This window comes from Gossypium hirsutum, chromosome D10 (assembly GCF_007990345.1).
Source record: "Gossypium hirsutum isolate 1008001.06 chromosome D10, Gossypium_hirsutum_v2.1, whole genome shotgun sequence".
Classification (NCBI taxonomy): Eukaryota; Viridiplantae; Streptophyta; class Magnoliopsida; order Malvales; family Malvaceae; genus Gossypium; species Gossypium hirsutum.
In genome coordinates this window covers 49,363,267-49,390,637 of record NC_053446.1, presented here as the reverse complement: position 1 = coordinate 49,390,637, position 27,371 = coordinate 49,363,267, and the positions used below count along the sequence as shown (strand labels likewise).

At 32.5% G+C, this 27,371-nt stretch overlaps 2 protein-coding genes across 3 annotated transcripts; both read right to left on the bottom strand.

Moving 5' to 3' along the window:
* Nucleotides 1–7,926: 7,926 nt before the first annotated feature.
* LOC107916071 (protein SRG1) lies at nucleotides 7,927–9,467 on the bottom strand. Its single transcript, XM_016845240.2, has 4 exons — nucleotides 9,148–9,467; nucleotides 8,832–9,079; nucleotides 8,436–8,763; nucleotides 7,927–8,352 (listed from the first exon to the last, which is right to left on the bottom strand). The coding sequence occupies exons 1-4, from the start codon at nucleotides 9,391–9,393 to the stop codon at nucleotides 8,092–8,094; spliced, it is 1,083 nt and encodes a 360-aa protein (XP_016700729.2). The 5' UTR covers nucleotides 9,394–9,467; the 3' UTR covers nucleotides 7,927–8,091.
* Nucleotides 9,468–14,718: 5,251 nt separating this feature from the next.
* LOC107916069 (cysteine-tryptophan domain-containing zinc finger protein 7) lies at nucleotides 14,719–23,701 on the bottom strand. Of its 2 annotated transcripts, XM_016845238.2 has the most exons (12): nucleotides 23,474–23,687; nucleotides 23,084–23,359; nucleotides 22,083–22,155; nucleotides 21,868–21,995; nucleotides 21,375–21,743; nucleotides 19,960–21,296; nucleotides 19,327–19,721; nucleotides 17,358–19,231; nucleotides 17,090–17,247; nucleotides 16,821–16,981; nucleotides 16,201–16,358; nucleotides 14,719–15,452 (listed from the first exon to the last, which is right to left on the bottom strand). In XM_016845238.2, exons 2-12 carry the CDS (start codon nucleotides 23,174–23,176, stop codon nucleotides 15,234–15,236), a joined length of 4,965 nt encoding a protein of 1,654 aa, XP_016700727.2. In that variant the 5' UTR covers nucleotides 23,177–23,359; nucleotides 23,474–23,687; the 3' UTR covers nucleotides 14,719–15,233. The 2 variants fall into 2 exon arrangements, with proteins under 2 accessions (XP_016700727.2, XP_016700726.2); XM_016845237.2 differs by having other exon boundaries at nucleotides 23,084–23,701.
* Between the last annotated feature and the right edge of the window lie 3,670 nt (nucleotides 23,702–27,371).

The following is a 27,371-nucleotide window of genomic DNA, read 5'->3' as shown; positions in this document are numbered from 1 at the left end:
TCATAAACCCTAAAAAGCCTGCACCCTAAACCCTAAAAGCCAGTAAACCTAAACGTGAAATCAACGTCAAAATCGCGTCCCCGGGAACGCGCTACGTGGCAGGACATCGCGTCCACGTCAGCGCGACCTGCTGACGTGGACGCGATGTCCTGACACGTACCCTGACATCGCTCTGACGTGGATGCGATTTCCCGGAAAATGGACCATTCCGGTAAATAATCAAAAAATCGGCCCATTTCGGTAAATTTAGAGAAAAAATGGCTTTTTTTGGTAAATTAGGCGTCAATTGCATTTTATTTTTTTATTTAAAAAATAAGAAAATTAATCACAGTAAAATGAATATAATTTTTAACTGAATGACCAGTTTGTATTTTGGTCTAACATATAGTAATTAATTTATCTATTTTTTTACTAAAAGAGACAAAATGCAATCCGACTCTTAGTATAAATGATATTTTTACCCAAAAAAATAACTTTATTTTATGATAAAGTCTTTTTTTCCCCTTTTTCCTTGTTTTCTTCGGAGTTTGTAGCTTTAGCATGATTGTGATAAATGTTAGATTTGTAAAATAAATCTGAAATAAAACTTAATAAATCAAGATCTATAATGTCAAATCATCAATAATAAATTAAGAACAAAACTAGATGCGGCAGCGTACCTGAATCCATGAATTCCTTGAAATCTAATGATATTGGGGATTTTATCTTCCAAATTAGCACATAAGAAATTTAGAGAATATTTGCTCTCTCTTTGCTAAGGACGGGATATTAGAAAAGATATCTTGTGTGTAATTTGGGGACTATAGCCCTAATATTTATAACATTGGCATATTAGTTCTAATTACTAATTAGCCTATCATTAATTAGAATTTGATTAGAACTCAATTACTAAAGTATCTATACATATTAGACCCATACTTTATTTAATAATTAAAATCCAATAAAATTTTAACCAAATTAGATCACTTTTAATTTGGGCTAACCTATCATGATAGTAAATAATAACTTGTAATTACCCTTATTATATATGTGATGTCTATATTTTCCAACAATCTCCCACTTGGACCACATATATATACTAATTACTCTATAATTACATGTCATTGTGTAACCTTATGAGCTCAATATTTTACTATCATATCCAAAAGGCATTTCGAACAATCTCGTCCATTAATTATGTTAACATAGAACCAAGGCGACTTTGGTTACATGTATCATAACTAAATCCATCATTGATCACGTATATTAACACAATCAAATGACATGGATCAAGTATGGATGTGTAGCATGGAAATTATATGCAATATGATCTAAACATGTTTATTTCCAACTGGTCCTCCTTAAACCTTAGTGAAATCAAATCTTACCAAAACCAAAGTGTGAATAAACCAAAAAAAACTTTATTTCTGCAGAAAATAAACTTAATATCTATAAACTGAAATAACTAAAAATGTGTCTATAACATAAAAGCATTTAAAAGCACAAATTCCCACTAAAACCAAATATCTTTAAATGATATTACACCCATATGAGCAATATGCTCATGAAAAACCTTGGGTGTCGTCTCTTAGTAAGCAGATCCACAATCATGGAGGTTTTCCTAATATGCTTTATAGACACCTAACAACTCTGAACTTTTACTTTAACAACCAGTAACTTAAAGTCTATGTGTTTTGACTTTGATGTGCTCCTGTTGCTACTGGAATAAAAGACTGCAATTTGTTTTCACAATTTGTACCTCAGTGACAAAATCTTGTACCTATATTCCATCAAAATCGGAGTCTGTATACTTGATGATCTCTAACTGATTAGACTTCCGATATGTGAGCATGTAATCTTTTGTTCTCTGAAAATACCTTATAATCCTCTTGGATGCTATCCAATGGTCCAAACCAGGGTTGTTTAAAATATCCGCCTAACATTCGAACAGTGTACACAGTATTCCAATGTATACAAACCTGAACATACATTAGACTTCCCACTGCTAAAATGTAAAAAAAAATTATGCATTTTTGTAATCTCAAAATCATTCTTAGGGCATTAATTGAGACTATACTTATTATTGGCAAGCAATATGCCATTAACATATAAAACCAAATATAGAATCTTACTCCCACTAAACTTATGGTATATGCAATTATCGACAAAATTCATCTCTAAACCGAATGAGATAATCATTTGGTAAAATTGTAATACTATTGACGAGAAGTATGCTTAAACCCATAGATGAAATTCTTTAATTTGCAAATCATTAACTTTGCATCATTAGACACAAAGTTTACTAGTTGCACCATATAAATATATTATCAATGTTACCATTGAGGAACTATTAACTTAATATTCATCTGAAGCAGCTTAAGGTCAAAATATTCTACTAAAGCCATTATAACCCTTTCTCTAGTGGACCTTTTTATGGAATTCATTTTTGAGGTTGTTGAGTTTGTTCTTCTGGAACAATTACCTCATCTTGAATAAGGAGTTGTTCAACATTGTCTTATTGAGGTTCTAGATTCACTTCTTCATCAATGATAGGTATGAGAACCTAAACATCATCAAAAGTGATAGTAGGAAATGAGTTAGAATTCAATCCCTCATTAAAAGCAATGTTTCTAACCTTATTTCTCCCTTCAAACTCAACATCCTAAAAGAATGTTGCAATTCTCGTCTCAAAAATATTCCTAATTGTGGGATCATAAAACTCATAGCCCTTAGATCACTCAGAATTTCCTTAACCCTTATACTTTATAGACATCAAAGAAGTCAGAAATGATGTCATTTCAACCTTATCGTTTTTAGCACAACATTTCTCAATTTCGTTAAGGAAACCTTGGCCTGAGTAATCTTTTCAGATTCTGTGCCCCTAAAGGCTTCTAAAATACTATGCTTCATGATCATTAGACTCTTGCAATTTGAACGATCCCACCTCTCAAAATTCCTTTTAACTTAGGGGGTGTTTTCCACAGTAAGAGGTGCAAGTTGTTCTTCCCTTAGTGCAAGGTCTATGTTCATATAGCCAAGCACTATAAGTAAGTGCATTTTCCATTCCTTAAAATTAGTCCCATTAAGCATGGGTATATAATTTATATTAGCAGATATTGTGGCAGTAGAAGATGAATTAGCTTAATATAGAACAAAAAATAAATAAAAATAAATTCACATCAATATTCATAAATAAACAATAAATTCAGGATAATGACTAATCCCATCTCAAGATACCAAACACAACATTATATCAAGTCTTTGGACAGTAATATTAACATTAAGCGATACTCTTGTTGTTGCAATCAAACATTGACAATAAATTATGTCAAACAATTAATTAATCTTTGGACTAACTTATTGCTCACATAAAATACCTTATAATTGCCACACATTTATCACCACAGCTGTCGTTGAAATTCGGCCAAATATTAACTTATCTTTGGGTCAATTAATAAACGCATGAATCATAAAAACATATAATCATCTTGATATTTCAAATAAACTAATCTACACAAAAGAGGTCACTTTGGCGGCATTTTGTTTCAGCTAATCTATTTAAAATATTAGACATCCTTAATTAAAACCTAAAGTCAAAATCTAAATTTATTTATTTTAAAATATTTCTCTTAATTTCATCTTTCAATCAAATTAAAAGATAATAGTATATATATGTATATATTTATCCCAAAACAACATACAATGATGTTGGCAAATATAACAATAGTTGAATAAATCATAAACCATAAACAACTTCATATAAGACTTCAAATTTAAACTAAAATAATTTGAATAAAGGTAAACCTCATCTCAAGATATCGGACACTCTATTAATATTTCATCTTTGGACAAAATATTAACTTGTAAGTGATATATTTATGTAATAATCAAACATTGACATAAAGAATGTATCGAACCATAAATCTTCCTTTGGGCCAATTTATTGCTCACATGTAAAACTGAATAATTGTCACATGTTTATTACCATAGTTGCACATGCAATATTATTAACTTTCATTTGGGTCAATCAATATTAACATAACTTAAGTTACATGCACAACCTTTTATATTTTAAAACAAAATAATTTATACAAAAAAATCACTTTGGTGACTTTTTGCTTCAATTAAGTTATTTTAAAATATATATAAACATACCAATATTGAAATTTAAAATTTCCCCAATAGTCAAATATCAAAACTATTTTTTTATTGCTTTATAGACTCCGAAATAACCCAAAATAAGGTTGTCTTAATAATGCAATAAAAAACCGAAAACTTTAACTTTTGACTATTTCTTTTTTTGTTCCAAAACCATATATATCAAAACCAAACAGAAATAATGTAGTGGTTTAAAGCCAAATAATTAACAAGAACATGTATTCATGATTTTGGCATGGATAAAAACACCAAAGTAATTCACGCATATACATTTATTCATAATCAAATAGAAAAACTTACCTTGAATTTACCATGTAAATCCAAAGTTGTATTTATAATTAAACAGATATTCACATGAATACTTGAAAAATATTTTCAAGTCAATAAATCTAAAAAAACAAAATCATAATAGTTGGCATATCCCACAATTCATACAATAAACCATATATCATAATTTAACCAAATATTTGGAACCATAAGATGCCAAAACCTAATATTATAGAACCAAACTTAAAACCAAAACATTTAAATATGTATATAGTTGACATGAATTTGCACCAAAGCACCCATAAAATTGAATATATAACCATAACCAAAAAAAAAATATTAACAACTTCAACGATATCCATCAAAACTTAATTTCACCAATTAAACTATAAAAGATATCTTATTGAACAATGGTTATAAACACTTATTCACACAAACTATAATCATGCATTAATCCTCAAAATCATTGATATGCATATAATATATATATACACACATAATATATACACACAATTATAATAATATAAAAATAATACTGGTTTGCCTTACACATTTCATGTAAACTCAAATTTATATTCATGACTAAAGACATTATCATAAAACTTCTTTATACGTACAAATACTTAAAAAAAATTCATAACTACTAAATATAAAAAGAATTTCAAATTATATAAAAGCTTTTATATGTGCAACTACTTATGAAAATTCATAGCCACCATATTTAAAAAAAATCCCAAATATTTTAATTTTAGTCGGGTTCCATAATGACTAAAACTTATATAAAATAATTATAATAGAAACCAAAAGTCATCATTCATATATATGAATTAAATTCAATGGTGAATATAATTCATCATAAATAAAGACAAAAGATGATAATTTCATATATATTCAACCACAAACAGAAAATTTAAAACAAATAGTGCGAAAAAAAAACATCTTACCAACATTCATTTATTCGATTATCAAGTGAATCAACTTTCAAAACCAATTATACAACCCAATTGGAATTCTTCAATTGTAAAAAGTTGTAAGTATGTAACTTTAATTTAATAATCACTTTAACCAAAATTTATAAAATAATTATGTGAAAAAGAAGAGAAAGAAGTCTCACAAATCATTTTTTTTCAATTGATTATAAATATATAAATAAATAAACATTCATCTTTCGAATAGCATATGCAAATATTAAACTAGATTATATTTATAAAATCCTAAAATTTTATTTAAAGAATCAAAACCCAAAAATTTATCAGGAGTCTCAAAGATTCAACATAATAAATAATTAAAATATCAAATCCATAAAATTAAAAAAAGAAAAACAAATCAATCCAAAAATAATAAAGAATCAATTCATTCGCAATGATTCAACATGACAAAACTCTGATACCACTTGCTAGATTTGTAAAATAAATCTAAAATAAAACTTAATAAACCAAGATCTATCATGTCAAATTATCAAGAATAAATCAAGAACAAAATTAGATGCAACAACGTACTTGAATCTATGAATTCCTTGAAATCTACGGATCTTGGGGATTTGATCTTCCAAATTAGTACATAAGAAATTCAGAGAATATTTGCTCTCTCTTTATTAAGGATAGGATACTAAAAAAGATATTTTATGTGTAATTTGAAGACCATAACCCCAATATTTATAACATTGGCATATTAGTTCTAATTCTTAATCATTCCATCATTAATTAGAACTCAATTAGAACTCAATTAGAACTCAATTAAAATATCAAATCCATAAAATTAAAAAAAGAAAAACGAATCAATCCAAAAATAATAAAGAATCAATTCATTCGCAATGATTCAACATGACAAAACTCTGATACCACTTATTAGATTTGTAAAATAAATCTAAAATAAAACTTAATAAACTAAGATCTATCATATCAAATCATCAAAAATAAATCAAGAACAAAATTAGATGCAACAGCGTACCTGAATCCATGAATTCCTTGAAATCTATGGATCTTGGAGATTTGATCTTCCAAATTAGCACATAAGAACTTTAGAGAATATTTGCTCTCTCTTTGCTAAGGATGGGATACTAAAAAAGATATCTTGTGTTTAATTTGAAAACCATAACCCCAATATTTATAACATTGGCATATTAGTTCTAATTCCTAACTAGTCCATCATTAATTAGAATTTGATTAGAACTCAATAACTAGAGTATCTACACGTATTTGACCCATACTTTATTTAATAATTAAAGCCCAATAAAATTTTAACCAAATTAGATCACTTTTAATTTGGGCTAGTCTATCATAATAGTAAATAATAACATGTAATCACCGTTATTATATATGTGATGTTCATATTTTCCAACAATCTTCCACTTGGACCAAAAAAATAACTTGATTTTAGGATAAAGTTTTTATTTTTTTTCTTTTTCCTTGTTTTCTTAGAGTTGATAGCTTTAGCATGATTGTGATAAAGACATGTGAATTGTACCTCCTGTCATAAACCAGCTGTTCTTAACAAAATAATCCATGGTTAATTTCATTGGTGAAATATCAAAAGAAACCTTTTTTATTTTCTCACTCAAAACTTTTTAGTTTGTAGAAAATGATGCTCAGTGCTTGCCTTCTTTTTCCCATTGGATGGGGGATTGATGGGAAATTGAGGCCATTTAACCCAATTTGAACCATGATTTCAGTATATCATGGAACCATTTTGTAACACAAAAGGAGGCCTCAGTCTGCAACAGTGGAAGAGATTACTGATATCAGCGCTCGAATTTCATCTCTTAAGGATGCTATGGCTAGATGAATGAATCAAGTCATATATTACGGTTCATGGAACTTTGTGGTTAGCCTTCACCAACATACTATTTTTAAGCATGCATACAAGCATCGTCAGCCTTTACCTCACATCATATGTCATATGAATATATGGAATTCTGCTTTGTGGTTTATTTTGGTGTTAACAATTGAGTCATTTCAGCTTAGAAGTCATCCATCACAACTTGCTTCCCTCACACCTATAGAAATAATATATATTATATGCACATTAAAATACATGCATATAAAAATCATTGAGCGTGGGCTCTCCTGTCTTTGCCACTAAGCAAAAAAGGGGTTCTCTTTTCCCTTGAACAATGGAACACCCATGGTATTTTGTTGGATTTTCTGTTTGATTCCTTCACTAATATGATTGCCATGTTTCTTTGCTTATCATGAATCTGATGAGAGAAACAGTAAAAAGTGGCATCTTTTTCCTGCTTTACTTATCGGGGTTAATCCGTAATTTTGACCCCAAACTATACACATTTTATTTTGTACTTCAACTTGTATTTCCTTAGCAGATTACTCTAATGGGCTTACACAATTAGATGTGACATGATTGATGAATACTGAGCTTAATACATTTGATTTACTTGTTTGATGACAATAAAGTTCGGGTATTTCTTTCTTTAGATACCAGGTCATTATTATTTCATCAATCAGCTTGCAGGTACTAATTTGAAAATGTTGTTTAGAGACAAAGCACACAATTTGACAAGAAAGCTTTACTAAACAAAGGTCCCACCAAGCTTCCATAAGCTGATATGCATTTGGGAAAACTTTGTTACAGAAGAAACAGCGCAGTCCACCATGATAGAAGCTCATTTCTTACAGTTAAATAGTACAAGAATAGTGATCTAGGGGGGGGGAGACCAAAGTGGAATCCTTGTTAATTCGAGGTCTTGGATTGGATCTTTGCGAAATCCAGGGTTCTTTTGCCTTGCAACTTGTTGGTTACGTAATGTTTACTGTACTCTCCATGATTGTATCTTCTGTATCTGCATGGATTCTTCTCATCCACCAGTTCTGCCATTGGACCAAGTTCTGTGTCATAGCTTGGAGCATAGAAAGTGACGATTGAAAGGCGGTCTCTCTCTTTGTGAGTTACTGCTCTATGCTCCACACTCTTGTATTTTCCATTTGTAAGAACCTGTACAACAAGAGATTTCAGAACTGATATTGGAACATTGTTATTAACAGAGTGTTTACCCATAATGGTTCCGGGTTTCTTACTTCTAGAGTGTCACCGATGTTGATGGCTAGTGCATTTGGAATAGGCTGAACAGGCACCCACGTTTGGCCCTTAAGGATTTGAAGACCAACTGAGCTATCTTTTCCCTGCTGCAACACTGTAAGGGCACTTCCATCTGAATGTGGACTAAGGCCCAAAACAAGGTCAGGTCTTGAACATGGAGGATAATAATTCATCCTTACTGCTTGCACAGCCACTCCGAACATTTCTTCAAAAACATCCCCTTTTAGTCCAAGGCTCACTGCTATATACTTCAGAAGTGTCTTGCAAAGTTTCCTCACTTCTCTTGAATAAATTTCTAAAGTTTCTCTGAAAAACAAAAAAGAGAGTTACATCTGTATACTTCAAGGTTCATATTTAGTGTTATTTGTGATTACCTGAAGTTAACTGGTTTTGATGGCCAGAGTTTTGGGTTCCTTATACAAGGTGGCTCAACACCAAGAGCAAACATATTGCACCAATCCAACTTCTGGTTCTCTGAGATCACAAAAGCTTGACCATAGCCCTGAACTGTCCCTGGAGCCATTGGATACTTTTGTTTCTCCTGTAAAGGTAACATGAAGAAATCCTTGGCTACGTTTTCAATGTCTTCAACAACATTCAGATCAATCCCATGGTTCAGTACCTGAAATGCAATCAGTCATTAACTTCCATACTTCAAACAAAACAAAGACAATCTGACTGTTTTAGTACCTGGAAAAATCCCCATTCTTCACAGGCAGTTTTAAGCTGCATAACTTCATCTTTGTCTGTTTTCACGAGCTTAGAAAGATCAATGATGGGAATGTCAAGAGATGATGATAGATTTGGAACAACTTTTGGCCTATCAGCCATGTCTCTGATAAATCTTTCAGGAACCGTGGCTGGTTTAGCTTTTCTTAGTTCTTGGACATCATCAATATGTCCAACTTTAATTGGTAAACTAGGCACTGGAGCCATGTTATAGAATTGAAAGACTGGTAAATATGTAACCAGATTTACTTGGAAGTTCTCTCAGATGGAGCCTGTATTTATAGACGGAGAAAATCTGTAGTTTTGCACATTATTGTAGTGTTAATGTGAGTTGAGGGGCTAACAGTTGTGTGATGTCACTTTTGTTTTGTAGCCCTCCGAACGAACTTGGTTAAGCCCCCAGGTTGATGAACTTACAGATTGAGTAAATCAGCAGTTGTGCACATTGTATTATTGCAGTGTTAATATGATTTGTGGAGCTAATAGTAGGCTGATTTTGTATTTTATTATAAAAATAATGTATTTTTAAAAATTATGATATTTTTTCAAAAATTGATCTTATCACGATAGGTTCAGTGTTACATGTTAATTCAGTTTAATATTATTATTTTTAAAATTTAAAGTGTGATACATCGTTACATGCATGATAAATAGGATATATGATATAGTGGGATCACATTTTTTAGAGAGAAAATCTAACATATTTTTCTAATAATTTAAGTATCATCATATATTGTTAAATAATTTTATAAAGTAGTCATGATTTTGTGAGTGAAATATTGGACTCTTCAGAATAACAAGTAGTTCGAAGGAGTGAAAATAAATTTTTTTTCTAAACATTTAAACCAAATTCGAATCTTAAAGTCGTCATTATTGATCAAGCTTTATCTAAATATCACATTTGTGATTATACCAAACAAAAAATATTAGATTTTTCATTGCAAAAATCATTGGAACTCCGCTAGACTTGGCTTAGATTTCACCTTGGGTATATGAACCCACTTGGGTAAGCCCAAGGTTCAAAAGTTAGATATTGAAAATCTCAGTTACAAAACCCAAGTCTCCATCAATGCAAACGAAGCTTCAAATTTTCTTCGGATAAGATTGAGACCGACTCTTATCTAAAAAAACTCAAACTCGAGCCACCACATGAACCATCAATGGTCCCTATCTTTACTTCATTTTCATTTGAAAGTGTGGCCCTTACTTTTCCCATTTTGTTAACAGTTCACCATCTGTATTTTCTTTAAGGAAAGAAAAAAACAGGCGTGAATTGCAACAGTTTGATGTGAGAACTCGACACACGGGTAGTCTAAATGGTCACTCTTGAATTGGCCTTTCCCAATCAAGTGACCTGCTTAAATGCTTTCATGTCTTTACATACATACATAGCATAACATGCATGCATGCGTGTTTCTCTGAATTTGTTTGATTGTAAGTTTGCATCAGATGATGAGTGAATGAAATGGAGCTTGTGAAGAAAAGGAAAAGAGTTAAAAAAAAAGGGAGGGGGGGGGGCAATGGAATCTAGTAGTGGGTAAATGGTACACTAAAATTGTGTATCATTAGAGTTTTTTTTCAGACTTAGTGAGTGGCAGTAGTACCCGTAGGGGCCATCTTCATTTTGTGATGAAGTTAACATGTCCCCTTTTCTGCAGACCAATTCTAGTGATGTTTTTTTGTCAATTTGCCTTTGTTTATCCCCCCCTTTTTTTAGTTTTTCATTTTGGTATCTTTAGATCATCCTAACTTAACCTTTTAGGCACTAATACTTTAGTTTTTAGTATAAGTTTTTATAACATTTTTTAACTCTACTTATTCAGATTCAAGTCTGAGTGTCTAAATTTGTAGAGGACGTCCATATTCGAATATGTGCTCAACATGAATCTTCAAAAACAATGATTTAACTTACACTTGTTATTGAAACTTCCTGCATGTTGTTGATCCACATTAACAAGGCTACCAAGTAGCAGCTAGAACTTTTCAACAGGGGTTTGAATGTATCAGCCGCCTTTTATTTCTCATCTTGACTCTATTCTAAATTGATTATAAAGCTCAATTAAACTCATACATGACAAGACTTTAAATAAATACATCATGCAGTTATTTGTACTAAAAATCGATTTGCATTTTATTTTCTTCACTCAAAAAATGGACAAATTTATCATTATACATTAGATCAAAGAACAAATTGGTTATTCTATTAAAAGTTTCATCCATTTCTACTATTAAAAATTAATCTTTACAAATTGCCATATTATTTTGCTAGTAAGACTAGTTTTTAACAGAAAAATTAAAAAGAATTTCACTAGAAAATATCAATTTGTTCTTTAATCAAGTGAATATAGATTAATTTGCTGTTTTTTAAATAAATAGAAAAAGTTTAATCTATCTTTAAATATAAGACTTCAAATCTTAAAGTAACAAAATTGAAGTAGTATAAGATAAATAAGGTAGTGTAGCACACAAACAGAGTCTCTTATCCACAAATTCAAGCATTAGAATTGAGAAATCTGTTTGGAGAAGAGGTGAAAGTGGAGGTAGACTAGGGTTTATCAAAATCTAAAAGTGGATCCTATACCCATAAGGAGTACTAATGAAAGGTACTAAATTCAGTCTATGACTAAAAAAGAAAAAAGAAAAAAAACTTTCCCAAAAAAGATTTTTTGTCCCTCCTTTTTCTTCATTAGTGCTCTTTTTTCCCTTTAGTAAAAAATTTAAAATTGTGATTTTTGAAATATGATGAACAACTGAATTCAAATTTAAACATGATAAATATGATGGAGTTTATAAAAATCTTGTACAGTACATTCAAATCCCGAATTATTCTGAAAATAATGAATAGTGGATTAATAAATCATAATTTGGGTTGGATTTTTTTTAAAATATTTTTGAAGAACCAGTGTTTAATCTTTTATATTATTTTAATGGGAATTTAGAGCACCAAGGAAGCCCATGATTATATATACCAAAATCTTTAAATCTTTTTCTTCCTCTTTTTTTTTTAAAAAAAAATCCTAATGGTTGGTTTGTTTGCTTTCTTTGTTGGACAAAATTATGATGCTTTTCTTTTTCAAAATTTTGCCTTTCCTCGCACTTCCGTCATACATGAAAATTTCTATAAAAGCTTATTGTCGACCTGAAAAGACTTGTCAAATCTTTTTGTAAATTTGAAAAATAATTTCAATACTATTTTAATTTTAAAAAAATTTATAATTTTCCTAAATTATAACAAATTCAATAATTTTAAATAGTCCACACTATCATATGTATATATATATATCCATTTCACCGACATGTAAAATTTGCAAATTGGTTGTTAGGGTTTAACTTAATTATCTAAAATGTCATATCATTTACATCCAAATAAATAGTTTATAGTTAGATAAATGTATCATGTAGTCCCTTGCACGTCAGCACGAGATATACGTGCCAATTTTTAATAGTGTAAATGAATAGAATTTTTAACAGAATAGACCAAGTTGCTCTTTAATATAATGTACAGGGACTAATTTTTTTTATTTTTTAAATAGAAAAAATAAAATATAATCTAACTCTTAATACAAGACTTCCATAATACTTTTACCCTTATCATCCATATATTTTCATGTTAGTGTTTGATCTTTTAATTCTATATTTATTTTATTTTTATACTTTTTCGTAAATATATTATTTGTATATGAATTTTAATATGTTAATAAACTATATTTTTCTCTATAGATTTTGATGTGCTTATATATTTACATTACTTTTTTATGTTGCAATAATAGAATGTCGATAATGGTAATATATCACAAAGAAAATAAAAGAAAAATAGAACACACAGATTTTACGTGAAACCCTTTTCGAATTCAAACAATACAAGAAGAAAAATGTCTATTTATAAGTTTGTAAAATCATATTCTAATTAAAGTTAAATAGAAGTAATGCAATAAGGTTAAAACACATTATTCTAATCAACGTCAAATAGAGGTAGTATACTTCTATATGGATTTCACTTGTGTAACTTGTACCATTATATTTATTTTAACAATAATTTAGGTTAATATCTTTAATACATGTCATTATTTATTTATTTTTATTCACGTCAAGCAATCTTTTGTGGATAACTAATGAAAGATAGTTCGTTGTGGGAGACACTTCTCTCTGTTAGTAAAAGTGTACAAAAAAATAAGTAAGTTAATGTCTAAATATTTCAGAGATCAACAAAATGGTCCCTCTATTAAATTTTTCTTCTGGATATGCTTGATTATAGAATTTCAATGTGTTTTTTTTTTAAATTAAATGATGCAGAAACTAATGTTGATTAAAGTTTAAAATATATTTTATACATTTACCCTACCCATGTATCTTTTCTTTTTTAACATTTCCTCCAAACACAAAGCATCTTTCTTCAAAATCAAAATCCAAGAAAGGAAATCAGTAAAATTTGTTCTTTTTCTGGGAAAAAGAAGAGAGTAACTTACATTAGTGGATTGTAGGCCTTTTGAAAAAGAATGAGATCTTTTCGAAAAAGAGAAAGTTAAGTAGATGAAGGAATGCAGAAAAAGAAGCCATTTTTGTGTGGAGGTTGGGTGGTTACTACAAAAAGCTGTTTTGCATACAAAAAATACACCAGTTCTTGTCCCTATGGTGATTGATGCATATTTCAGTTCATGAGTAGAGCTTTGTCTTCTCTTTTCCACCTTTTTCACTTCTCTATGATAATACTTGTATATCGTTCATAAATTCAGGGGATAAATGGATTTTCTTCGCTACATTTTCATCCAATTCTACATGGTGGGTTTTCTTCAAACTTAATAAATGGTTGTTCTTCTAGGGTGACAAGTTCCTGGTAGAAGTGCCATCAGTTTCGAGATTTAGAGAAAATGTTTAAAGACAAAAATGGGTAAATATATTTTGAGAAAACATTTAGTGGTCAAGTAAAATTAGAGTGATAATAAATATATAATAAAAAATAAGACAATAATTTTTTAACTTAGCATGTGAACTAAAAAAACATATTGTTAATACATAAAATAATTGTTTACACTAATCAACATTAATTTCCACATTATTTAATTAAAAACGAATTAAAATTCCATGCTAGAACATAAGGGCAGAAGTTAATCATTTTTAATGGAGGGAATATTTTGTTCATATTCAAGATGTAGGACTAGTTTTTTCATTTTGTTTTCGGTAGCATCAAAATTCAAACCCAGATACAATATAAAAACTACAATGGTACTTTCACCCTCTACTGGAAAATTTCATGTAAGGGTTACATTTCTTCTCTGGTCTTAATCCAAGATTAATAACTTATTTTTTTAAAAAGAATAAAAATTTGTGAGGTAGTTGATTGAATCTGATTAACAAAGTGGATGGAACATAAAATGCAGCTCACAGTTTTTCAGACTAGAATGAAGCTAACTAGAGTTTACAAGGAACTTGCCTGCATTCCCAATAAATAAATATAATAATATGGAATTGCATAAAATGAATGAAGAGATTGCTTGTTAAAGTTGTATTGAAAGTAAAATGAAAGTTCCAAAATGAAAAGAATGATCATTTTCCATTCCAAAATTGTGAAGAGAACATCGAGGCATTAATGCATAAAAAGAAAAGTGTCATCAGGCAGTATTCAACCCTCCTCAAAAATGGTTGCCTAAAAATGATTAACAATATCTCTATGTATATTCTTTTTCCTCAGGCCCCAAAATAAAATGGAGCAAAAAAATTAGATACTATATGGAAGTGATATCTTACATAGAACTCCAAATCTCTTTCCCAATAAGGCTAGAATTTCATCCTCATTTTTTTTTCTTTTGCCAACCCACAATACCTAAGGGTGAGCCTCCTTAAAAAAATGTCAAGAAGAAGGTGAAAAATAAGAAATATACATTACCAAAATTTGCAGATTAGTCTCACTTTGTACACATGTACAGAGAGGCAACATGCTGTTGGTGACCCGATATCTTTGCGTGTTTCCAATTGCAGGTCTAAGCAAGCATCTTTTTCCCCCTTTCTTCTCCAAACCGAAAAAGACACTGTATATATACACGAGTAACTTAATCTCTAGCACCAGCTAAACCGGAACGAGTAATGGCCTCCATAGCCTGCTGAACCAAGCATATAAGTCCCTCCACATCCTGGAAGCTGAAATCAATCACCTTTCTAACAGAAATAATACACTCTGTATTTTGTGTTTCTTCCAGTGATGCAGTTGCAGCTGTAAAAGCATTCTGGGACTTTCTTGAAGCCTCCATAGCAAAGCTTACATCCTGTGTCTGCAAAACAGGAAATATGCACGCATTTACCCACTTGAACCACCTTATTATCTTAACATAGACGTCCAGAGACATGGTATTTTTATCAACGACTGCATGATGTCTAGCATTATTTTCAATAAAGATTCTCCGCAGATGTCAGGTCCTAAATTAATTTTCTCAAGAATTTTAAGAAAACAAAATCCTCAAGATATCCCTCGTAAATCAGAATGTAACATTTACCAAGGAAAACAGATAAGCCTATAAAGTCAACAAGAAGTTCAGAATGCAGATATCATCAACCAATTGAACAGTCAAGAAAAACAAGCTTCTCAATTCCCTCTCTTAACCATCCAAGGACTCTTCAAGCGGTCATAAAGTTTGGTTTCCAACAGCAGGTTGGGAAAGAACCTAAATTACCTTGAACACAAGTCGGATAATGCAAATTGTACTGCAAGGCCAGTGACTGGGTATTTACTCATTAGCCTTTTGGATACTTCAGAGTATCATTTTCATTCCACCAAAATCACATATATCCAAATCCAACTACCTCGTAACAACTTTAGGGATGTCTGAACATAATAGTTGGTGTTCATCTATCTAGGAACACTCTTGAAGTAAAGCATATTTTATAAAAACATATAAAATCACTGCCTGATAAAAACATCTCATTACTGAAGTGAATGATCAGTGATAACTGCCTAACAATAAATAAATATACAAAAGCGAGAGAAGAGGAAAAAATGGCAGTCAGTCTGAATCAACTTACAAAGTCAAGCAGCCGGACAAAACTTGGGCGGTTTCTAGCAACAATGACATGGGTCCCACCAACATGTGAAACTAAACCCTTGGTTAGTGGAGCCTTTTCCACTGATTGTTGATTATTTAAGTTATCAACATCTGATGCAGAAGATGATGGAGATTCACCTGAAAGAAGCCATCCCAGAAAAAAAAAAAACTAAGGTTGCATCTTAACCAAACAAAAAGCATCTGTTATAATAAATATTTTATTTTTGGATCCATTAAAGCATGATATGCAACAAGAGTTGGGGCTCCAGCCCATCCAGGAAATATCCAGACGTGGCAGCTTCAATGGAACCTAAACCAGCCACATGCACTGCAGATTGCAATTAAATATATAACCAAAGCCCTGGTGCTCCTCCACCCAGAGAGAGAAAGAGAACCACCTTCATGCTGTAGTTTGATGTCCTTAAGTTATATAATTAGGTAAATCCTCTAATTAAACTAGCCAAGGAACTAGATATGACATTCTCTGGAACATGATCACAGCACTTATTGCGTATGATTAGAACTATAAAAGTAGACATTACCAAATAGAACTGTCTCAAGCTACGTGCAATCAATCACAGAAAAACAAGCCTGGCTTACCTTGAGGAACCATCTGTAGAGTTGCTTGTAACTCATTCCGGTCTCGACTGCTAGTAGACTGTTTACAGTAAACTATCCTCATGTATGCTACCTCCATGCATTTATAGGCCAAAGCAGTAGCAGCCATTTCTCTACGTCTTTCATATTCGAGGGCACACATCCTGTGAACTTGAGAAGCTCAGCATTGAGCAAGATATTGAAATCTATAAAAAATCTATTGCAGTTCAAGAAACAATAGTTTCCTGAAACTTTTGAAAACATTTACATACTCGCAAAGTTTACTGGCAGTGTTATACACTTGCATTTGGTTCAGGTCGCAATGTCTACCACTCTCGCTATTGCTTGTCTCTAGACGGGCAGCAACACCAAGAAACTTGAGAGCAGCTTTAAAGTAAATCTCATTGCTTTCAAAAGCAAAACCAGAACTCTGAAAGAAGACATTGAAATGGTAGCAGTAACGGTTAGAATAGGTAAAAACATTTTCAAATAACTTCTACAAAGTGGCATATTTATGTCAGAACAAATCTGAAAAGAAACCTTAAGACGATCAGCATAGTTTCTAAGCTTTTCAGCATCAGTCAGGGCATCGTTTGCTGTCTGATTGGAGGAATTTACTCTCACTGTGCTGTGAGCCACACACAAATCAGGTATATGCTTCCCCAAACTGTGGTTAGATCCAATCTTGGTGCCAGCATTTCCACGCAGCTTTATAGCCTTAGAAAAATCAACATTGTCGGAGCCATTAACTGGAAACCGATCAGAAACAACTCCTTGTTCGGCTTCTGGTGCTGTTAGATGGCCTGCTATTTCTTGCTGACTTTCATTTTCACAATGCAAGGATGATTTTGAAATTCCATTTCTTATCTCTACTTGCCTTGTTTGACCATCAAAATCCTGAATCACATTTTTCTCAGGGGCAGTCTTCCCCTTTGTGCTACATGCAGCAGCAGTTTTTGCATCAACTTCATGCTTTTTATTTGATTGGGCTTCCATTCTATTGTCACTTGACCACTGACCGGAAGGATCCCTCCTTCCAACATTGTTCTTCCCATCCTTGCTAGGTTTTGGAAGATTGAGTTTACAATCAGCAGTTGTTTCTTGAAGACATGCATGACCCTCAGGGTCGACATCTGATTGATACTTCATGTTCTTTCTAGAACACAAATCTTCCTGTCGATCAGCTGGATCATAAACCTTCATTTTATCTGCAGCAGAACTTCTTTCGTTATTCTTTGTCTGTGAAATGTAACCCTTATCAGATTTCTGAGGAAGCACAACCTGGCACTCTTTGTTCACTCTATCCTCACCATGGGGCCATTCTAGAGCATTCAGCCCATTTTCTGAGAAATGAGTATCACCATTGTGCAAATGGCTTTTCCCCAATCTAGAAGAAGGTTTAGTTTTAATGCTGATTTTGCGAATGGAATCTCTATCCTGACAACCCGCAGTAGAAATTTTATGTGATTTAGGATTAAAATCACCTGATACTCTCTCTTTCATTTCTGAAACAGATTGAGCAAGCTCAACAGTACCTTCTCTATCCCAAGATCGAGAATTGCCACTAGGGGGAATGCCAGTATTTGCAGCAGCAGCATACCCTGAACCTTCCCCCTTGGTTGATGCAAGCTTTTCTGGATATGAGGTCCTCATGGGAGATGAAGAAACTGACTCAACTGGTGAACCCCTTGCTTCTTCAAAGTTCACTCTTGTTTTATGAGAACCAGAAACCTTAGAAGAGCTAGAGGTAGCAGCCTTCAAATTTTGCCCAGTTTCAGAATCCCTTCTCAATAAATCAAGGCCATCCAACGTTTTATGAGAAGACTTTTTCTTGTGTTTTCTAAGTTGCTGGTTCCTATCAATGCTCCTGACTTCATTAGCACTACCAATCAAATGATCCATGCTTTTCCTGTTCGATGTACCATCAACATCATTTCTATGGGGCCGCTCCCCCTCAATCTTTGAAACTCGTGATTTCTTTCCATTCCTAAACCCACTCTCACTACTTTCTTCCTTACTATATAACTTGTTCCCATTTTCACTGTCCTCCCGGTCCTCCAATTTTCTTTTCTTCACAGAAGCCTTTTCATCACATCTTTTCATGTCTAATGACACACCATCTGATGAGGCCTGAGTTTGATCCACAAGTTTTCTAACAGAAACTACTGATCTTTCTTTCAAATCATGCTTTAGATCCCCAGAATTAGTGCACTCATTATACTTTTGCATACTTCTTCCGTTTGCTTGAGTTGGCAAGCCAGTGCTTGAATTAAGGCCCACCGTTCTGACATCCAAGTTCGCACTCTGATGTTTATCAGTAGTGTATACAACTTCTGTTTTGACTTTCTTCGAACTTCCATTCGCATATAGACCAGACTCCCTCTTGTTTTTCATCTTTGCTTGCTTGGTCACTCCTACAATCAAACAATTTCCCAAAACATAAACAAAAAAAGGGTTTCTCAATATAAAAGTTTGACAGATAGTTTAGGCTCCCAAGTGGACTAAATACCTGCAACTGGATACTTTTCTTTTTGCTGGAAGCTGGATTTCTTTGTGAGATTTGATTCAATAGGGACCTGGGTCACGTTCTTTAAGCTCCTACTTTTCAAAGATTCCTGCCGTTGGTTCTTTTTAGAGTTTGACATCAGACTCAGGCCACTGTTTCCTGCTTTGCGCAGTTCCTTCTGGCCATGGTTCTTCTTTCCTTGAATAGACGACACCTGAGAATTGAAACTAGAGTTTTTCTGATCAAGATGCTGTAGTTGAGCTGAAGTGACCAATGACATGGTTCCATTTGCATGATTTTCTGGATTACTTTGATTCTCAGCTACTGGAACCTGGTACAATGCTCTGAGAGCTTTTGTTGTCTCCTCCTCACTAATGTCACACCTGTTCATTCCAGGCCTATACAACAATTTCGACGACAAAAATTAGCAAAAGAAAAATATACAAGCATATGTTCACAGTTCACAACATAGACAATGTACCTATGCATGCACCCATTATTCACCAGGTTTTTCTATTTATTTGCATGTCAAGGAGCATCAGATGCACTAGCAGATAAATGCAGATGGCTTGTACTCAAACAAAGGAAAAGCATATGCTACAGAAACATTATTTGACACTCATCTAAGGAACTTACAGCCAGTTAAGCATGCTACACAGCCACTTCTCAGGGAGTTGTTCCGGTCTAGTATCAAAAGGCAAAAGTCGCCAATTGTGACAACGATCACACTGAACCCAGTTTTCTTCTATGAATACAGAAGCAGTTGTTGCCAATGCTGTTGTCTGAGAGGCAAGTGTCTGGTCAGAAAGGTCAGGAACCACACCTGGAGCATCCACTCCCAACAGCTGGTTATCAACTGTTCCACCACTAAATATTTCTTTTGACTTGTCCAAATAACCATAGTGCCCCCTCTCAAAATCTGTAGTAGGACCAGCATCTTTTGGTCTATTGTGAAAAGGCCTCATTGATGGATCCATTTTGTCACGTTTTTGTTTGAAATTGGTGTCCAATGCATCTCTATGATTATCTCGGACCTTATTAATATCCTTCTGCAACTTTAACTTATTCATCTTACTTTTACCTGAAGAAAAACTCTGACTAGAACTAGTTGTATCTTTAGGTGTTCCGCTCACATCAAGTCTCAAACTTTCCTTCATTGAATCAGCAATTTTTCCAGCATTATTGCTACCTTTTGACTTCTTCTTGCCCACAAACAATGTGTTTTCCATCTCAGATGGAATATTTGTTTCATTCTGTACAGGAAATGTAGCTTCCTGACCAACCTTTGTTTTTGAATCTTCCTTACACTTTAAAGGGGCAGTATTTTGGTAGCATTTACTCCCAACATTATCCCCAAGGTCAACTGAAGCATTCTTACCGGTATCTACTACACTCTGTTCCCAAACCTTTTCAACTGAACTACGCTGTATATCCTTCTTTTTCTTCTTGCCACTAGCTCTACTCCTTCCGGATATTGACTCCAAAGAATCCTTCTTTGATGAGTCAGATGAAAATAATCCACCTCTTGATCCATCCTGATTAGCCTCTGCAGAAAGATCACATACCCTAGGCATGGATTCCACAGAGTCAGCAACATTAACTGAATTAGATAGAGCTGTGTGTTTCAAATCATGGGACAACAACTCCTTCCCTCCTGCATTCTCATTTTGCAACTTATTTTTTATGAGCATCTTCTTATCATTCTCAACATTCATGCGGTTCCCTTGCTTTGATTCCACCACCTTTTTGCTTTTCCCAATTAAAAATTTTGTTTTCTTCTCCCTGAGTTGTTTTCCATTACCCAACATGGACTCATCTATTAACCCAGAAGAATTTTCTGGACATGCCTTAAGCAAGGGGATAGATTTACTCTCTCTAGAAGGACCTTCCTTCTCCTTTCTTAACAAGCATAGCAGGCTTTCATGAAGAGGAGATATGAGTACACCACCAGGGACATGATAGGAAGTCATAACCTGTATAAAGGCATAAAATATCAACACATCCTTCTTAGTTCGTAGGCAGACATTGAAAACAACCAAGAGAACCTCTACCTGAAGAATTTTAGTGGGTGATTCATTTGTGGTTCCTTGAGAGCCCGTTACTGTTCCTCCACTTTCCTCAGGACTGTTTCCCAATGACGAAGATGGAGAATCATCAAGCCCAAGACCACTATAGATTGCAGAGTTCTTTTGAACTTTGTTATCAGATCCCACTTTAATTCGGACCTTTAGTGTCTTCTGGTCAGTAGGAATCTCTGCTCTGTTAAAACGATCATCCTTTAAGGCAGGCTTCTCAGCAACATGATTAAAAGACAAATGTGAGTCATGTTTAGCTGCAATACTGCCACTAGGGCAGGTAGCCTTTCCAGGTCTCCCAGATGGGGGTGCATTTGGAGGAGCTTTCAAATTCTGGAATGCACCCTGTATGGTAACAGAATCCACGGCACTCAAGTAAACTAGGATTTCAGAAGCTGTCTAGGCAACAGCTAAGTACATTATCTTCCAAAGAAATGACCAAAATATAGAAAGGATATTGTTCATATACCTCCACGGATAAATTGTTTGTAGACCTTGGTGTGCTGGAGTTTCCCTGTGGTGTCTTTGGACATGATAATCTTGTCGGAGACCGTTCATAGGTAGGCAAAAATGAGCCATACCCACCAAATTTTGCCCCTGTTTAAATATTTTAGTCCAGCTCGTCATCTTCAAACATTAAGCTTGCAATAGTATTTGAAGTTCGTAAAAACCATGACCACTTACCCAAGTTTTCTGCAGAAACACCGCCTTCAAAATCTTTCTGAAAATGGCCCAAAATGTTTTTGATCTTTTCATCCTTTAAGAAATGAATTCCCACATTACTAATGGAATTGCACAGAGAATGTTCAAAATGTATGTTAAAGCTGATATATTGACCAGATTGAATAACAGGCATAAGTACCCAAATATTATTATCATCTCGAAGTCCATTCTTTTCAGGAGCTCAATAATAACACGCAAAACTAGTTATACCTTAATATTGCAAATATGAAATAGACCAACTAAATTAAGAGAACTGATAAAGTTTATCACATTGTGCATCCAAACAAACACTATCATCAACATAAAAAATTCTAAATGCTGAATAAGTTTCAAAGATCATCCAGGCAAAGAAGGTTCTATCATGCAACAAATTATAGCTGAGAAACAGGACAATATTTGAATACTATCACATTGCATCACCAACTATAAAAGTGAAGAAAGACACAAAATGGGGCTTTAATACATACTCTTCTTGTTGTTCTATTATATTCCTAGTGATGAAAACAAACCTAGCTAAACTAAGCATTTATCTAAGTATATCAAAATAACAATTTTTTTCTACCGAATTCACTAAGAAGCAAATAATTTCATCTTCGCACATCCAACTTCAACACTTCAACAATTCGGTGAATCGATGATCATACACCACAAACTTAAAGCCTTCTACGATTCTAATTCATCTAAGCCACAACTTATTCTAGTTAGTAATTAGTTAATTTACACTTTCAGTCTAATAACCCCAAAATTAAACATAATTAGCCACTCCTTGCAACAAAGCTCAATAGAACTGCATTGCCTACAAAGTGGCATAAATGCTTAATCAAACTCAGGATTCAGAACAATTCCTATAAAAAAAACCCAAATTGCATAAACTAAAGCATATTCCCAAGTTTTAGACATAAAAAGGATGTAAAATCTATAGATTTTTCCTTAAAAAATATATAAAAAAATTAAACCCTTACAAGGTAGGAGAAAGCGGTATCGGGGTTAATGTCGTCGTCGTCATCTCTGTGATAGCAAGCTTCTCCTTCTTCAGGCTCAGAATTTTCATCCATCTCCAAACCCGCCCTCCAAAAACCCTAATCCTAACCTACCAAAAAACCCTCACCCCTCCAATTTCCCACCTTCCCGGAAATCCAACATCACCAAAATTTTAAAAATAAAAATAAACCCGATAAAAATATATTTTAAAAACCACCAAAACCCACAACGAAAATCTCCCAAAACCGACTTGGATCCTACCAAATTAAGGGGGAAAACAAAGTAAATAAACAAGGTCTTTTAATCAATCAATTTGATAAAATTTGTCTATTAATATTTCAATTTTTTTCTATTTTTTTTATTAAACTCACTATCAGAGATATAGATGATCAAATGATGGGGGTTGAAATCGATCGACGAGTGCCGCCGACTCCGGATTGACTCGTTCCGTGTCGCGGTGCCGAGTTGGTTTTTTTGGGGTTCCAGAAATTTGTTCACACTTTCCTATGAAACAAAACTGCAGAAACAAAGAGCTGTTGTGGTTCTTGTGGGTCTTTTTTATTTGGGTTTCTTTTATTTATTTATAATTTATTTTTTTTCTATTATGTTCTTTATTTCCTTTCTTTATATATATATATATATATATATATATTTTCCGATGATAGTGAATTTATCTAATTCTAAACAGAATACAACAAAGTAAATAAATTATTTCGTTGATGAACTTGTGGGTAAAGATCTTGGTGGATCGGGCCGGATGAAGTACCATCAACTTCCTAAAATGTTTCGTCTCAATTACACTTTCTTCGGCCTAACTTAAAATCTTCTTTGCATAAAAATATTAAACCCCAAAATTAGTTACACCACTCTAAATACATGATGAATTTATTTTATATATTATAATTTATATGATACGAATATTATATATACTAGAGGTCATTATGGGTTGTCCGAGTCGTAACCATATTTCAGCCCCGTTTGATAGGTTCAAGTACAAAAAATGGGCTTAAAATTTTATTCAAACTCAGCCCAAATAATAAAGCTGAAATCCGAACTCAACCCGGCCCACCCGTATTAATTTTTTTATATAAAAAATTTAAAAATACAATACATCAAATATACTAAAAATATTAAAATAAAAGTTTCCTAACAAATTTAAAATATATTAAAATATATATTTATACTTAAATAATACTAATATATATACAACTTAACAAGCAAATACATCTAAAATAGTAACAAAAATAAGAGTTATACAATATTCAAACAATAAAAATAAAATAGTAGTAATATAATATTGAAATGACAGCAAACAATGGAAAAATAACATCAATTTTTTTTTACAAATTCGGGTCGAGTTGGGCTCGGGCAAAAAAAGCTTACTCGAGGTCTGACCCATTTTCTAAACGGGTCTCTTTTTTTTTTGCTCAAGCCTATTTTTCAAGTCTTATATTTTTGCCCAAACCCTTCCACTTTTCGAGCGAATCTTCGGGTTGGGTAAAATATATAGTACAAAATAATGTAAATGTTAAAAATATGGGTAAAAGTATTATGGAGGCCCCTATACTAGAAGTCAAATTGCATTTTGTCTATTTTTACTAAAAAAAATAGACAAATTAGTCCATATATATTATATCAAAGAGAAATTTGGTCTTTTCAATTAAAATTTTTATCCATTTGTACTGATAAAAATTGACATGACTGATGAAATAACTAAACAATAATACGTGGCGTGCTATGTTTACCTCATGTTCACTTATAGGGACTGTCGAAACCGTTTTTTGAAAAACAAAAAATTTAGTTGTCGACTTTAAAAAACAAAACTGGAGTCGCCACCGATCCTTTATTAAGGTGTGATCGGGTCACCTTAAAAATCATTTTGGTCTACGAATTTTGAGAAAACGAGTTCGGGAGTCGGTTACGCACGAGGAAGGGTTAGCACCCTCGTGACGCCCAAAATCGGTACCAAATTGATCATTTAATGTCTTAGTGTCGAAGGTTAAAAAGATTTTAAAATCAACTCAAATGATGAAATTTGAAAAAGGATAATCAATTGCTCAAGTCATGTAAAGAAATCGAGTCCCAATACGTTAGGGCACAATTCCTCATAATCCCCGAACTTTGAATATCACTTTTATTTTATGTGAAAATTTTCATTTTGAGAAAGTAACATGCCACACCCAATGCGTTAGGACACAACAAGTTAAGTTCCCAAAAATGATCTTTATACCCATGCATTCTGAATAAAGAATATCCTCGGTTATTTAAGATCAACAAAGAAAATCAGAACCCAATACGTTAGGGCTCAATTTCCCTCGAAAATCTCAAACTTCGAATATTGCTTTTATTCAAAAAAAAATCTTTGAAGCAAGAAAATAACTTTGATGTATGGTTAAAACCAAAACATATTTTCAAAAAGGGTATGTTAAAAAGGTAATGTACAATATGATACAAATACTCTAATTTAAATCATATATGAATAAATATTTACAAACATATATACAAATACAATAAGTAGCTTTGCGAATATGTGTACACATATATTTAACCCACATATACAATGATACATATAAAAAGATGAAATGGAATAAAAAAGCATGTATGTGAGTATGAAAACCGCAAGAAAAAGTTAAAAAATATGCATATGTTAATTCATATATATATATATATATATATAAGTGTACAGAAAAATTTATAGTAGTTTCTAAAAAATATGTATATGTGCAAAAATAAGAAAAATGCGTATTATAAAATGTGGGTGTATACCCATATATATATATACATGTTTATTTATAAAAACTATGAAAACAAAATGTATAAAAAGATAAAATGTGTATTTGTGTAAATATTTACAAAGAAAACAAAAAAATGTATAAGTATATATGTATTGGTAAAACATAAAAATACGTATATGTATATTAAAATACTTATATATATGTACAGTATGTATATATATAAAAAATGGAATAGAATAGTAAAAAATATTTAAAAAATGTATATACTATAGGAAATGAATGTATATTTAAAAATATGTATGTATAAAAAAAATTATGAAGAATAATATATATATATAAAATATGTATACATATTTACAAAAGGAAAAAAAACTAAAATATAAAAATATTTATATATGTATATAAAAGTTAGGAAATAAAATAAAACCTATGTATGATATATGTATAAGTAACATAAGACAATATATACATATTATATAAAGACGCGGCATGCATATAAATATAAAAATAATAAACTAATACAAATAGTAATAAACAATAATATGAATAATGATAGTAAGCATCAATTTTCTTTTTCTAAAACAAAAACACAATTGAATTGCAAAGAAGAAATGTAATTAAAACGAAATGAAGGACTAAATTGCGATGCGCATTATATAAGGGGGTCAAAATGGAAATAATCCGCCGGCCTAAAACACTGCGCAGCAATGGGGGACTGATTTGAAACAAAAATAAAACATGCGGCCAAAATTAAAAGAAATAAAAAGGGTTTAATTGAAACGCAACACAAAAAAGGAGGGCCAAATGCGCAATTTCCCCTTTCAGGCTAGAACGCGCGGATCCTCTCCTCCGGGTCAGGTCACCGCGCGGGTCATGCCTAGGTAAAACGACGCCGTTTTGCAGTTTCAAGAAAAACAAAATCTTTCTTTTAAAAAAATTGATAGCCCATTCTAAAAAAAAAAAAAAAAAAGAATGCTGCCCCTTTTGCTCTACTAGGGTTTCGACCCTAGCATCCTTGCGCCACCGTTCATCAGCCTCCCCACCCAAAGCTCCGACGACGGTGGAGATGGTGGTGGCACGACGACCTCGGCGAACAGGTAAGTGTTTTTCCCTTCTTTTCTTTGTTGTTTTAGATAAAATAAAATGAAAAAATAAAGAAAATAAAAAGAAATATATAAACAAAAAGAACAGTGAATACTACAAAATAAAAAAACCTTTGAAAAAACAAATTTCTTTTGTATTTCTCTGTATTTTCCTTCTATTTTCCGTATCTTTTACACTGAATTCCCCCCTTTTATTTACAGATTTTCCTCCTTTTTATAGTCGAAAAAAACAACAAAATAAGCAAAAAACATATTTCCCCTTCAATATTTATTGCGTTTTTTGCTATTACTCTGCTATCACTGCGCTGGATGCCCCTTTTTCACAGGTTCGGTGGCCATGGAGTGCGCACGTACGTGCAAGTGCAAATCGCGCGAAGGAAGGATTCTGGCTCCGCATCGTGTGGCAGCTGGAGTTGCTGGAGGCTGCCACT